We start from the raw sequence: 14,627 nt of genomic DNA on the forward strand, positions 1-14,627 counted from the left end.
CATGGAAACACTGAGCTGCCTTTTAAGTATAGAACATATTGATTATTTTTGGACGGATGCTAGTGAATTTGAAATTGCTCTCAGTGAAAGGAAATGGGAGAATACTTTCTCTTTTGTGTGTTGGTGTTCATACAGGCTGACGTTAGTTTTAGACCTACTTACTGTTCCCCTTATGTCTGTAGAATGATCTATGGAGCTCCGTTAATGACACGTCTGTCTTCGGCGTTCAGTAGCTTGAACCCCCACTGACGACAAGACGACGATCATGAGAGAGAAAATAGCATCGCTCATAAACAAGCCGCTTTAACAACCTGAGACAGACGAGGGATGAACAGCAGGTCATCAACACTGAAGCACTGCCTCATAACAATATACAGACATAGATGATGGATGAACAATATCATAGACAGGCAGACAGGCAGGCAGACAGGCAGACAGACAGACAGACAGACAGGCAGGCAGGCAGGCAGACAGACAGGCAGGCAGGCAGGCAGGCAGACAGACAGACAGACAGGCAGGCAGGCAGGCAGGCAGACAGACAGACAGACAGACAGGCAGACAGACAGGCAGACAGACAGACAGGCAGGCAGGCAGGCAGACAGACAGACAGAGACAAGCAGGCAGACAGATACTTTAATGATGATTTTGCATTTCAACAGCTGAAAATAAGGTTGGAAATGTAGATACAGAATATGCATATTAGCAATAACCATAAAAGGAAGAACTATATACATCCATACAGCATGTGTAGAGTATAGAATATGATACGTACACACATACCTCCATCCTGGATACATAGATATGTCTACACAATATATATATACATACTTCCAGGCTGTATAAATATGTCTAGTAATACACATATATACGTGCACACGTGCACACCTCCACAAACGCTCACGCACTTTTATAGTCTGATGGCCGCTGGCACAATGGAACGTCTGAACCGCTCCGTAGTGCACCTGAGTGGGAGGAGCCTGTGGCTGAAAGCACTCCCCATCTGCCACAGCTAGTCAGAGGGGATGGGAGGGGTTGTCTAGGATAGACTTTAGTTTGTCCCTCATCCTCCTCTCGGCCACAGTCTCCAGACTGTCCAGTTGTTGCCCCACGGCAGAGCTGGTCCTCCTCACCAGCTTGTTCAGCTTGTTTGACTCCCCAGACTTGATGCTGCCTCCTCAGCAGGCCACGGCAAAGAACAGTGTTCTGCTACCACAGACTGGTAGAACATCCTCAGTAACCTGCTAAACACGTAGAAGGACCTGAGCCTCCTGAGGAAGAACAGTCTGCTCTGTCCCTTCCTGTAGAGGGCCTCAGTGTGCTCTGTCCCTTCCTGTAGAGGGCCTCAGTGTGCTCTGTCCCTTCCTGTAGAGGGCCTCAGTGTGCTCAGTCTAGTCCAGCTGTTCAGGTGCTCTCCCCCCTGGATGGTGGTGGGGTTGGAGGTCTCTTGTTCTTTCTGAAGTCCACCACCAGTTCCTTGGTCTTGCTGATGTTGAGTTGGAGCTTGTTCTCCTCAGACCATTCAACCAATCTCCTGACCACGTCCTGTACTCCTCCTCATCGTCTGCCCTGAGTCAGCCCACGATGGAGGAGTCATCCCAGAGCTTCTGGAGGCACGCTCCAGGGTATCAGTAGATTAGCATGTTTACAGGACACACCAAGGACACGGTCAAGAAATGTTGTTTGTTTATTGGTCATCCATATGGGTAAAAAGACAACCAAATTGCGCAGTTTCTACCTGGATATCATAGCCTGTATGGTAGCCGTAGCCCACATCATGGAGCACTGTCAGGTAATTATGTAAATATGTGATAATGGAATAAATATATGAACATACATTTCAATATGAAACAAGAATTTCTGTGGAAATTAAATTCAGTGAAAAAAGGGAAAGCCGTGTGTTAAGTTGTACCTGTTGTAGTCCTGTGTGGATGTAGCTGAATCAGGCTATATTGAATGAGAAACTTGCAGATTTAATTGTATATTTTCATGAAGATGAAATAAACAGAGTGAGATTGTAATAGTGGGAATTCCTGATAATTTATTATTTCGTAAACGGAAGTGTCAACGTGAAAGATTGCATGACAGCTAACAGTGCAGCACAGGTTCTACAATCAACATGACAGTCCAAAATGGCGGCGGACTGGCTCAGCAGCTGGGTGTATTGGTTTCATAGCAGAATCAATGGATTGTCTCCTCTTGGCATTCCATCCTCTTTGATGGAACTAGCCTGTGGAGGGACTACTGCCTCTTGTGGTGCAACAGAGAGATGCGGGCCAACAAGGGACGGAGTAACAGTGTAAGGGAGGGATAATAGGACAAAGACATTTCTAGGGGCGTGGCCAGCCCTTCCCAAAAAATGGAGATCGACTTAATTTCCTTCAGCTTCGTCCTTCATGTCCCTGACACTAACATAGTCGTAGCTAGGTACTATTTGTGCAAGCTACTACTATTATTAGTACAAGCTACTATTTCTACTACGCTACTATTATTAGTACAAGCTACTATTTCTACTACGCTACTACTACTACTACTGCTACTACTACTACTTCTACTACCACTACTACTACTACTACTACCACTACTACTAGTACTACTACTACTACTACTATTACTACTACTACTACTGCTACTACTACTACTTCTACTACCACTACTACTAGTACTACTACTACTACTACTACTACCACTACTACTAGTACTACTACTACTACTACTATTACTACTACTACTGCTACTGCTACTACTACTACCAATACTACTGCTACTACTACTCCTACTACTACTACTACTACTACACCACATGTACTAATTGAAAGCCCCCAAGCCCATTAGTGGTGTTTTTGAGTCCAGACCACTGAGCCTGGCAACAACCTACCACCGTCATCTGCCTCCTAGAACCCTTTCCCCATGGAAACAGACTCCAGAGGGCCAGCGATTGGCCGACCCCAGGACCTTGTTTACCACCTGTAAACCAGACCGCAAATTGCACTGTGGGGAAGACGACTGAATCTGCCTTCTGGTTGGTTCACTTCTCGTGTTCGTGTGGTGGTATAGCAATGTGAGGTTTGACGGTAGAGACGGCAGGACCGAGGACAGCGGAGCGGTTGAGAGGACAGCAGTTGTCCCCCGGGGGACGCGATGAGACGCTGAAATGCTCTGGGGTTACTCCTTCAACTTTCTCTGCGGTTGTTTTTCGTAGGTATTGCCAATCCTGGAATGTTTTGGCGTTTCTTGTGAATTGCGGGTACTCTGGTGATACAAGTGACAGAATTCGAGTGACTTGCTTCAGCTGACTGCGTTTTCGGATCGTTTGGGAGTTCGTGTTTGAGGATGCTCAAACTTGTGCCGTGCGTTTATTGTCCCTTGGACATTTCTTGGTAGACTGGAGTATTTGAGAGGTTTGTCTAGTCTGTGGTCGTGGTCATTATCGCGTCTGTCTGGGAAAATCGCGTCATTATCGCGTCCTCTTTGCTAAAATGACAGTTTGAATGTGATTACAAGTCCACTGGGGGTACGGGCTCCTACAGCATGAACACAAAGCTCCTTTCTGCTGAGTCATGGAGCCTACGGACAATAAATCACATTGACATCGATATTCTTGCTATCCTACGAAGTAAACCGTAATCACCATAATCATTCGGTCTCCTCCTCCAGATCGCGAGCGCTGCCCAAGCTGAAGGAGTCCAGCTCCCATGAGTCTCTGCTCAGCCCCGGCAGCGCGGTGGAGGCCCTGGACCTGGGCATGGAGGAGGACGTCCACATCAAGCCTCTCCACAGCAGCATCCTGGGACAGGAGTTCTGCTTCGAGGTAGCGCCCCGAAACCCCCCTCCCACTCCAGCTACTTCAGATCAGACAGCCCTCTGAATTACCCCTGTATGGGCTCAGAACATGCATGTGATTACCTGGGGCCGGTTGCACAAAACATCTTAAGTTTTTCCCTTAAGTATGACCCTTAAGGGTTAATTTCCCCTTAGTTAAGGGGATTACTTAAGGGTGTTGCACAGAATCCCTTACATGGTTTCCTTAGCTAAGGAGAAACGTTAAGGGTTTTCATACAAGGAAAGAGATTTTACAGCAGTAAAATTGTAGTTTCCATGGTGACCATTGGTTTGCTTGCACGTGACCGGCTATCTGTCACAACACTACACTGGGACGTCCTGAGACGCTGGGGAACATGTCTGAGGAGAAAAAGAGAAAGCCGAACTGGTCTGAGGAAGAGAAAATTGATGGAGTGTTGATTTTTCCGATTAATAAATTGCTCCTCGTACTGGGTGGGTGCTTGAATCTTGATGTGGTCCCGTCTATCACCCCGCACACTTTCGGGAAGCCGGCAACATTAAAAAAGTGCGCCGGTACCGCATCCTCCTCCCGTTTAGATGGGAAGTTGACCACCTCATCCAGCAGACCGGTAAGGGCGTTTGATACCCGGTGAACCACATGGCACACAGTAGAACGGTGGGCATGGATAATGTCTGCGAGGACCGACTGAAAAGATCCCGTCGCATAAAATCGGAGCGCAATCATCAATTGTAACGGGGCTGGAAGCGCATAGCTTCGGAAGGTTGGGTGGTCCAAGCCCAGGCGGTCGGACAAGTCAAAAATGGACTGTCGATCAAATCTGTAATTAAATATCAGTTGTTCCTCACTAAGAGTGTCTAGTGGGTTCTCCCTGTCGCGGAACACTCTTCTTGGGACTCGATTTCCATCGTTTATGTTCATAAACGCAGCCATAACTTAGCTAAGGTTGGGGTAGAGGTCCCTTATGTTTTTTCCCTTATTTTGCCTGCTAAGGTCTTTTGTGCAACACCTTAACTGACTTTAAGGGACTCCTTAAGTATTATACCGAGATAAGTAGAAAACCTTAAATACTTGAGGGACATCTTAAGGAAACCTTAAGGGGAATACTTAAGGGTGTTTGTGCAACAGACTTTATTTTAAGGAAACCTTAAGTCAGAACTTAAGGGAAATATTAACTTAAGATGTTTTGTGCAACCGGCCCCTGGTGTTCAGTGCTTATGGGAAGTCATGAATTAATTGATTCTGTTTAACTTAAGAGCTCAATTAAACCGATTCAAACATCCTAACCTCAAAATCGAGGGTCTAGAAACAGATGTGCTTGTAAATCTGCTGCGTGACATAAAGTTTGTTCCGAGTCGGAGCTCTTCAGGCGTGTCCTGCTGTGTGACTCTGCAGGTGACGTTCTCCGGCGGGAGCAAGTGCTTCAGCTGCACCTCGGCCTCCGAGAGAGACAAGTGGATGGAGAACCTGAGGAGAACCGTTCAGCCCAACAAGGTCAGACCGGGAGGGAGAGAGGGAGGGAGGGAGGGAGGGAGGGAGGGAGGGAGAGAGAGAGAGAGGGAGGGAGGGAGAGAGAGAGAGAGAGAGAGAGAGGGAGGGAGGGAGGGAGGGAGAGAGAGGGAGGGAGGGAGGGAGGGAGGGAGGGAGGGAGAGAGAGAGAGAGAGAGGGAGGGAGAGAGAGAGGGAGGGAGGGAGGGAGAGAGAGAGGGATGGGGAGGTAGAGGGGGAGGGAGGGAGGGAGGGAGAGAAGGGGAGGTAGAGGGGGAAGGAGGGAGGGAGGGATCACGCTAGTCTGTCGTTTTGAACGGCTTGTTCTCCGTTTCCGTAAACTCCATCCAGACAAAACGGATGCAGTGAAGCTTAGTGGGACTTAGTGCATTAAACGCAGGAGTACAACTACACAATGTCACATTTTGACTCCGTTACTTACCGCCCCCCCCCCCCTCCACTTACCGCCCCCCCCCCCCCCCCCCCCTCCAGGATAACTGCCGGCGGGCGGAGAACGTCCTGCGCCTGTGGATCATCGAGGCCAAGGACCTGCCCCCCAAGAAGAAGTACTTCTGCGAGCTGTGTCTGGACGACGTGCTGTACGCCCGCACCACCAGCAAGACGCGCTCCGACTCCCTGTTCTGGGGCGAGCACTTTGAGTTCGCCAGCCTGCCGGCGGCGCGCAGCGTCACCGTGCACATCTACCGCGACGCCGACAAGAAGAAGAAGAAGGACAAGAACAACTACGTGGGGCTGGTCAACATCCCGGTCGGGGGGGTGACGGGCCGGCAGTTCGTGGAGAGGTGGTACCCGGTCAGCACGCCCACCCCCAGCAAGGCCAAAGGCGGGGGGCCGTCCATCCGGATCAAATCCCGCTTCCAGACCATCTCCATCCTCCCCATGGAGCTGTACAAGGAGTTCGCCGAGTTCGTCACCAACAACTACACCATGCTGTGTTCGGTGCTGGAGCCCGTCATCAGCGTGAAGAACAAGGAGGAGATGGCGTGCGCCCTGGTCCACATCCTGCAGAGCACCGGGCGGGCCAAGGTAAAGACGAGCGCCGGCCCGAGTCGGAACAGGACGGAACGTTCTCTCTGTCGCTCACATCGTCTCCTACTGGGCCAAACGAGCAACATTCTCAACACTGTAAAAAGATGTGTGTTGGGTGTCTGGTGAGGTTTTGTTCGGTCCGGTCACGCCTCGGTCAGCCCTCCTCGTCACTCCTCTACTCGCTGGAGCTCATTTGTTGGCTCTCATTTAACTTGCCTGGTTTTTGTGTGTTCAGTGTTAAGTATTGATTACAGGGCACACTGCATATAATAGGCCTACTGTACAAGCATGTCCACTTTCAGCTGGCATTGAACCTTAAAAGCAGATTGACTTAATAAATATTATATTTATTAATATTTTTCAGATACTTCAGGTGTTATAAGTCGGTTTTCCACTGCATTTTTTTTCACTTTCCATGGCTCAGTAAGGGTTCAGTCCCCTGCCTCAACGTCAGTGGGAGCTCCAGAACACACCTAAAGCTTAACGCTATCTCAGTGCAGCGTTAGCACAGTCTTTACAGCAGTGTGGGTTTCATTCCGTCCGTGGCGCCACAGCTGTTACTAATCCGCTAATTAGACCAGAGAGGAGCCGACTGAGCCAGATTGAAAGCGCTTGAAGCCTTCTCTCTACCGTAGCGCCGAACGTCACGTCGCAGATGTTGCAAATTCGCGCTCGTTCGAGATCCTCCCTGCGGTCGTCTACGAGCGTCTGTCTGGCTGAGGTTCCTCTGCGCTTCGCCTGACCAGCAGCGTTCTCACATCGCCGTCCGGCTCGCTCAGAACGGAGGAGGGGAACTGCACTCGGCCGCACGTCTTCTGCTTAGAGAGGGGAGTCGAGTTGCTATCTTTTCATGCAGTGGAAAAGCGATATTAGTAGGCCTGCCCCTGACTAAAGATTTTCCTGCTCCTCATCGTTCCTTTATTATTATGATTATTATTATTATACATATAACCTTACCGGACACGGAGCGAGCGGCAGCAGCCGCCTCAGCAAAGCGGTAGATTAATTCTCAATGTGTCGGCATTCGGCAACACAGCAAGCAGACTGAACAACATTTTATTATTTTTGAGGGTTTTTTTTCTTTCTGTGACTAAGCGACTAATGAAAACTTGCTCGACTAGGACTCTTCTCGTCAACTAATGTTGAGTCTATTGTCGACTATTGGTGGGCAGCCCTAGGTATTAGTATTGTAACTAACCTGTCTTGTCTCCTTGTGTCCGACCCCCACCCCCCCCAGGACTTCCTGACAGACCTGGTGATGTCGGAGGTGGACCGCTGCGCTGACCACGACGTGCTCATCTTCAGGGAGAACACGCTGGCCACCAAGGCCATCGAGGAGTACCTCAAGCTGGTGGGCCAGAAGTACCTGCACGACGCGCTAGGTGAGAGCAGAGAGAGAGAGAGAGAGATCCGCTCACCAAACCTTCCGCCAACCCTTCAGCCAGATTCTGACCAGGCTGTGTTCTCTGTGCCGGCTGCCGTAGGGGAGTTCATCAAGGCTCTGTACGAGTCGGACGAGAACTGCGAGGTGGACCCGGGGAAGTGTTCCAGCAGCGAGCTGCCCGAGCACCAGAGCAACCTGAAGATGTGCTGCGAGCTGGCCTTCTGCAAGATCATCAACTCCTACTGGTGAGACGCCGAGAGAGACAGGGTTAGGGTTACCCTAACCTAACCTAACCCCCAAGAGACCTCAGCTCAACTACTCTGCTATAAAAGGGACCTCAGCTCAACTACTCTGCTATAGAAAGAGACCTCAGCTCAACTACTCTGCTATAGAAAGAGACCTCAGCTCAACTTCTCTGCTATAGAAAGAGACCTCAGCTCAACTACTCTGCTATAGAAAGAGACCTCAGCTCAACTTCTCTGCTATAGAAAGAGACCTCAGCTCAACTTCTCTGCTATAGAAAGAGACCTCAGCTCAACTACTCTGCTATAGAAAGGCCCGGCGAGGCTCACATTAGTCTGACGCTTGAGAGCTGCGCTTGGTTCGGTTTTGAACAGCCTCTAATGTGTCAACTCTGAGGTAAAACAAACACTAATACTTTCATTTGTTGGTTTTATTGGATTGTTTTCTTCCCCCAGAGCCTGATAAATAACAAGCAAGCGTGACGTTTCCTCTTAGCTCGGTTGGTTGAGCTCAGGGCGTGGACAGGACTGCTTAATGACATTCAAGATATTCCCAGGATAGATGGTTGAGGAGCTGGCTGGTTGGGGGAAGATGTGACCGTAGGGTGGGGGGGGGGGTTCACCTCACACTAGTCTCCTGTCGCCCTCTACTGTCCATTTAGAGAAACTACACTTGACCACAACAAAATCACAGTGAATAGGCTGGCAACAGTGTGTTTATGTTTCATGTGTTCATGCAAGCTAATTTAACTGTGTATGCCTCTTTCACATGCATATGTGTGTGTGTGTGTGTGTGTGTGTGTGTGTGTGTGTGTGTGTGTGTGTGTGCACCCGCCTGTGTGTGTGTTAACCTTATCCACCCCCCCCCTCCCCCCCCATCAGTGTGTTCCCCCGGGAGCTGAAGGAGGTGTTTGCGGCGTGGAAGCAGCAGTGTGTGTCGCGGGGGAACCAGGACATCAGCAAGCGCCTCATCAGCGCCTCCCTGTTCCTGCGCTTCCTCTGCCCCGCCATCATGTCCCCCTCGCTGTTCAGCCTGATGCAGGAGTACCCCGACGACCGAACCGCACGCACCCTCACGCTCATCGCCAAGGTCATCCAGAATCTGGCCAACTTCGCCAAGTACGTACGCCCGCGGCGCCACGCCCACTTCATCCTTAGATCATGCTTCACAGAGGTGTAGCGGGGGTTAAAGAAAGGATGCTAGTGGTTGACTAATAGTTACATGTATGCAGCGTTCTCTATTGTGAATAGTGAGGCAAAACCAGCCTGCCTTATTAAAGCCTTAAACACCACCTGATGCCTAGCAAAGCACGATAGTTCAAGTAAACAAAGCACGCTAGTTCAAGTAAACAAAGCACGCTAGTTCAAGTAAACAAAGCACGCTAGTTCAAGTAAACAAAGCACGCTAGTTCAAGTAAACAAAACACGCTAGTTCAAGTAAACAAAGCACGCTAGTTCAAGTAAACAAAGCACGCTAGTTCAAGTAAACAAAACACACTAGTTCAAGTAAACAAAGCACGCTAGTTCAAGTAAACAAAGCACGCTAGTTCAAGTAAACAAAGCACGCTAGTTCAAGTAAACAAAGCACGCTAGTTCAAGTAAACAAAACACGCTAGTTCAAGTAAACAAAGCACGCTAGTTCAAGTAAACAAAGCACGCTAGTTCAAGTAAACAAAACACACTAGTTCAAGTAAACAAAGCACGCTAGTTCAAGTAAACAAAGCACGCTAGTTCAAGTAAACAAAGCACGCTAGTTCAAGTAAACAAAACACGCTAGTTCAAGTAAACAAAGCACACTAGTTCAAGTAAACAAAGCACGCTAGTTCAAGTAAACAAAGCACGCTAGTTCAAGTAAACAAAGCACGCTAGTTCAAGTAAACAAAACACACTAGTTCAAGTAAACAAAGCACACTAGTTCAAGTAAACAAAGCACGCTAGTTCAAGTAAACAAAACACGCTAGTTCAAGTAAACAAAGCACACTAGTTCAAGTAAACAAAGCACGCTAGTTCAAGTAAACAAAGCACGCTAGTTCAAGTAAACAAAGCACGCTAGTTCAAGTAAACAAAACACACTAGTTCAAGTAAACAAAGCACGCTAGTTCAAGTAAACAAAGCACGCTAGTTCAAGTAAACAAAGCACGCTAGTTCAAGTAAACAAAACACGCTAGTTCAAGTAAACAAAGCACACTAGTTCAAGTAAACAAAGCACGCTAGTTCAAGTAAACAAAGCACGCTAGTTCAAGTAAACAAAGCACGCTAGTTCAAGTAAACAAAACACACTAGTTCAAGTAAACAAAGCACGCTAGTTCAAGTAAACAAAGCACGCTAGTTCAAGTAAACAAAACACGCTAGTTCAAGTAAACAAAGCACACTAGTTCAAGTAAACAAAGCACGCTAGTTCAAGTAAACAAAGCACGCTAGTTCAAGTAAACAAAGCACGCTAGTTCAAGTAAACAAAACACGCTAGTTCAAGTAAACAAAGCACGCTAGTTCAAGTAAACAAAGCACACTAGTTCAAGTAAACAAAGCACGCTAGTTCAAGTAAACAAAGCACGCTAGTTCAAGTAAACAAAGCACGCTAGTTCAAGTAAACAAAGCACGCTAGTTCAAGTAAACAAAGCACGCTAGTTCAAGTAAACAAAACACGCTAGTTCAAGTAAACAAAGCACGCTAGTTCAAGTAAACAAAGCACGCTAGTTCAAGTAAACAAAACACACTAGTTCAAGTAAACAAAGCACGCTAGTTCAAGTAAACAAAGCACGCTAGTTCAAGTAAACAAAGCACGCTAGTTCAAGTAAACAAAGCACGCTAGTTCAAGTAAACAAAACACGCTAGTTCAAGTAAACAAAGCACGCTAGTTCAAGTAAACAAAGCACGCTAGTTCAAGTAAACAAAACACACTAGTTCAAGTAAACAAAGCACGCTAGTTCAAGTAAACAAAGCACGCTAGTTCAAGTAAACAAAGCACGCTAGTTCAAGTAAACAAAACACGCTAGTTCAAGTAAACAAAGCACACTAGTTCAAGTAAACAAAGCACGCTAGTTCAAGTAAACAAAGCACGCTAGTTCAAGTAAACAAAGCACGCTAGTTCAAGTAAACAAAACACACTAGTTCAAGTAAACAAAGCACACTAGTTCAAGTAAACAAAGCACGCTAGTTCAAGTAAACAAAACACGCTAGTTCAAGTAAACAAAGCACACTAGTTCAAGTAAACAAAGCACGCTAGTTCAAGTAAACAAAGCACGCTAGTTCAAGTAAACAAAGCACGCTAGTTCAAGTAAACAAAACACACTAGTTCAAGTAAACAAAGCACGCTAGTTCAAGTAAACAAAGCACGCTAGTTCAAGTAAACAAAGCACGCTAGTTCAAGTAAACAAAACACGCTAGTTCAAGTAAACAAAGCACACTAGTTCAAGTAAACAAAGCACGCTAGTTCAAGTAAACAAAGCACGCTAGTTCAAGTAAACAAAGCACGCTAGTTCAAGTAAACAAAACACACTAGTTCAAGTAAACAAAGCACGCTAGTTCAAGTAAACAAAGCACGCTAGTTCAAGTAAACAAAACACGCTAGTTCAAGTAAACAAAGCACACTAGTTCAAGTAAACAAAGCACGCTAGTTCAAGTAAACAAAGCACGCTAGTTCAAGTAAACAAAGCACGCTAGTTCAAGTAAACAAAACACGCTAGTTCAAGTAAACAAAGCACGCTAGTTCAAGTAAACAAAGCACACTAGTTCAAGTAAACAAAGCACGCTAGTTCAAGTAAACAAAGCACGCTAGTTCAAGTAAACAAAGCACACTAGTTCAAGTAAACAAAGCACGCTAGTTCAAGTAAACAAAGCACGCTAGTTCAATTTAACAAAGCACGCTAGTTCAAGTAAACAAAGCACGCTAGTTCAAGTAAACAAAGCACACTAGTTCAAGTAAACAAAGCACGCTAGTTCAAGTAAACAAAGCACGCTAGTTCAATTTAACAAAGCACGCTAGTTCAAGTAAACAAAGCACGCTAGTTCAATTTAACAAAGCACGCTAGTTCAAGTAAACAAAACACGCTAGTTCAAGTAAACAAAACACGCTAGTTCAAGTAAACAAAGCACGCTAGTTCAAGTAAACAAAGCACGCTAGTTCAAGTAAACAAAGCACGCTAGTTCAAGTAAACAAAGCACGCTAGTTCAAGTAAACAAAGCACGCTAGTTCAAGTAAACAAAACACACTAGTTCAAGTAAACAAAGCACGCTAGTTCAAGTAAACAAAGCACGCTAGTTCAAGTAAACAAAGCACGCTAGTTCAAGTAAACAAAGCACGCTAGTTCAAGTAAACAAAAAGAAAGCACATTCGCCCAAACAAGGCTTTTGCCGTCATCCCTCCCAGGTTCGGTAACAAGGAGGAGTACATGGCCTTCATGAACGACTTCCTGGAGCACGAGTGGGCGGGCATGATGCGTTTCCTGAGCGAGATCTCCAACCTGGAGACCATCTCCAACACGCCGGGGTTCGAGGGCTACATCGACCTGGGCAGGGAGCTGTCCGTCCTGCACTCCCTGCTCTGGGACGTGGTGTCTCAGCTGGACAAGGTAGGAAACCCGCCTCTAGAGGGCGCTGCTGGGACTACATGTAGGTCGCTGCTTTATTCATCTCCGAGAGGACGTTTCACTAAGTGGACATTGGTTGAGGTTGAGAGTTGATAAATGCTAGACATGGTCCTCTGATTCTAGAGGAAAGTGAGGTTTCTCTGGTCAGTGGCAGGTGTTTTTATAGGCTTGGAGAGTCGGTGAAGAAATTTTGTTATGACGACTCTGGCCATTAATTGTCACTCAACAGCAGAAAGAAAAGTCTGACTTTGAATACTACTGAATGATGTGTTTGTGTGTCCAGATTGTAGATAGATGGGTACAATTAAGTTGATTTAACATGTTCCTCAAATGGTTGACTACTACTTAATATGGTCAATGTTGGTTCAGTGTTGATTTGAGGACTGAAACTGTGTCTCTGTCACTGGAACCCACTGATTGAGCTGAGCTAACCAGTTAACCTACTGGAGCTTATTGAGCTAACCAGTTAACCTACTGGAGCTTATTATTATTAACCTACTGGAGCTTTCTCCACATTTCTTGTTATACTTACATTCAAAGTCTGTCTTTGCTTGCTAAGGTTAAGAGTTCATATGTTTTGAGAAGATGTGAATTTATCACAGCGTTTTCTTTAAAACTTCTAGGGCCAGTTTACCAGACACAGACTAAGGACCAAGAACATGTTTGTCTTAGACTAGGCTAGTCATATTTTAGTAGTAGTCAGGTCTGGGACTAGGCTAGTCATATTTTAGTAGTAGTCAGGTCTGGGACTAGGCTAGTCATATTTGAGTAGTAGTCAGGTCTAAGACTAGGCTAGTCATATTGTAGTAGTAGTTTAGGACTAAGCTAGTCTGTGTCCAGGAAGCCTGCTGATAGTCAGATTGATAGCCAGTCTTTAAGAGTTTGAAATCATAGGATCCTAAATGTGCCGTCCGCTTGTCCTCCCAGCCCATCATGACTGTCCAGCCCCCCCTAACCCCCACCACCCTGCAGGGCCCCCAAACCCCCATGACTGTCCAGCCCCCCCTAACCCCGGACCCCTCCACCAGCATGTCTGTTTCACTGTGTCTCTCCTCCCCCCCGCTGCCCCCAGGCCCTGTGAGGCCCGGTCTATGAAGTATTGATCTGGGCCCCACCTTCCTGCATCTTGCCCCACCACCACCTCCTGTTGTAGTCCACCCCTCAGTGCATGGCTGTGTTTGATCGTGGAATGGCTTTGTTATGTAGTGGCATGTGTGGTTGATTTCCATTTTTTAGTAGTTTCTTTTTACCCCCACCTAATTTTTCCTTTTGTTTTCCTTCTCTTCTACCTTCTGCCTCTACGCCCCCCCCCCCTCCCTCCACCCCCCCCCCCCACCTCGTCTGACCCACTCTTGTCTCCATGGTTCCGCTGTTCCGCCACCAATGCATTATGGTGCCTCTTCACGCCCCCCCCCCCACCACCAATGCCCCTCCCCCCACCATCCTCATACCCAAAACACCGTTTTGGTTAAAAAAAACACAAAAAACACAAAAACCCACGGTGGTCGTTGCCGGTAAAACCTGCAAAACCCAGGGTGAAAATTCCTTCCTGCAGGCCACCGTAGCCAAGCTGGGCCCTCTGCCCCGTATCCTTGGCGACATAGCGCGCGCCCTGGCCAGCCCCGCCCCCATCCAGCAGCAGCTGCGCCGCTTCCAGGACCACAGCTCCGCCCACAACGTCAGCGGCAGCGTCTCCTCAGGCCTCCAGAGGATCTTCGAGGACCCGGCCGACAGGTAGCCGACGCCCCCGACATCCCAGAAACCAAATGAAACTCAACCCAGATACCTAAAACACCAGCGTCTGCAGTCTCACTGATAAGTGATAGATAATGATCCGACCCAGAGCAAATAGCCCTGCGGCATTCTCTCTTCTCTATCAGCCTGCTCTGATGAGTGCTTACTGGGCTTGGGTATATATTAGACTGCAGGGATAGCTAACACATAATGACCTAACATGTAGGCAACTTCTCTGGAACTATTCCTGTTAGTCATGTCTCTCTTATGAAGTATCTAGCCCATGTTTACTGCTCTGTATATGTTCTTAGCCAATAGACAAACATTTTCCAGGAGCTTGC

General features: G+C 47.3%; 1 protein-coding gene across 1 annotated transcript in view; it reads left to right on the top strand.

Annotated features, from left to right (window-relative positions):
* rasal2 (RAS protein activator like 2) overlaps positions 1 to 14,627 on the top strand; it is a gene marked incomplete at its 5' end in the record, with an annotated part of 47,727 nt that overhangs the window by 25,173 nt on the left and 7,927 nt on the right. Inside the window, 8 exons of the mRNA XM_084458190.1 lie at positions 3,655 to 3,808; positions 5,195 to 5,293; positions 5,780 to 6,334; positions 7,575 to 7,719; positions 7,822 to 7,966; positions 8,846 to 9,082; positions 12,333 to 12,534; positions 14,087 to 14,286. Of these exons, the coding sequence (XP_084314316.1) occupies positions 3,655 to 3,808; positions 5,195 to 5,293; positions 5,780 to 6,334; positions 7,575 to 7,719; positions 7,822 to 7,966; positions 8,846 to 9,082; positions 12,333 to 12,534; positions 14,087 to 14,286 (1,737 nt within the window). The remainder of the gene's footprint in view (positions 1 to 3,654; positions 3,809 to 5,194; positions 5,294 to 5,779; positions 6,335 to 7,574; positions 7,720 to 7,821; positions 7,967 to 8,845; positions 9,083 to 12,332; positions 12,535 to 14,086; positions 14,287 to 14,627) is intronic.

The sequence above is a fragment of the Borostomias antarcticus genome, assembly GCF_949987555.1.
Source record: "Borostomias antarcticus genome assembly, chromosome: 24".
Lineage (NCBI taxonomy): Eukaryota > Metazoa > Chordata > Actinopteri > Stomiiformes > Stomiidae > Borostomias > Borostomias antarcticus.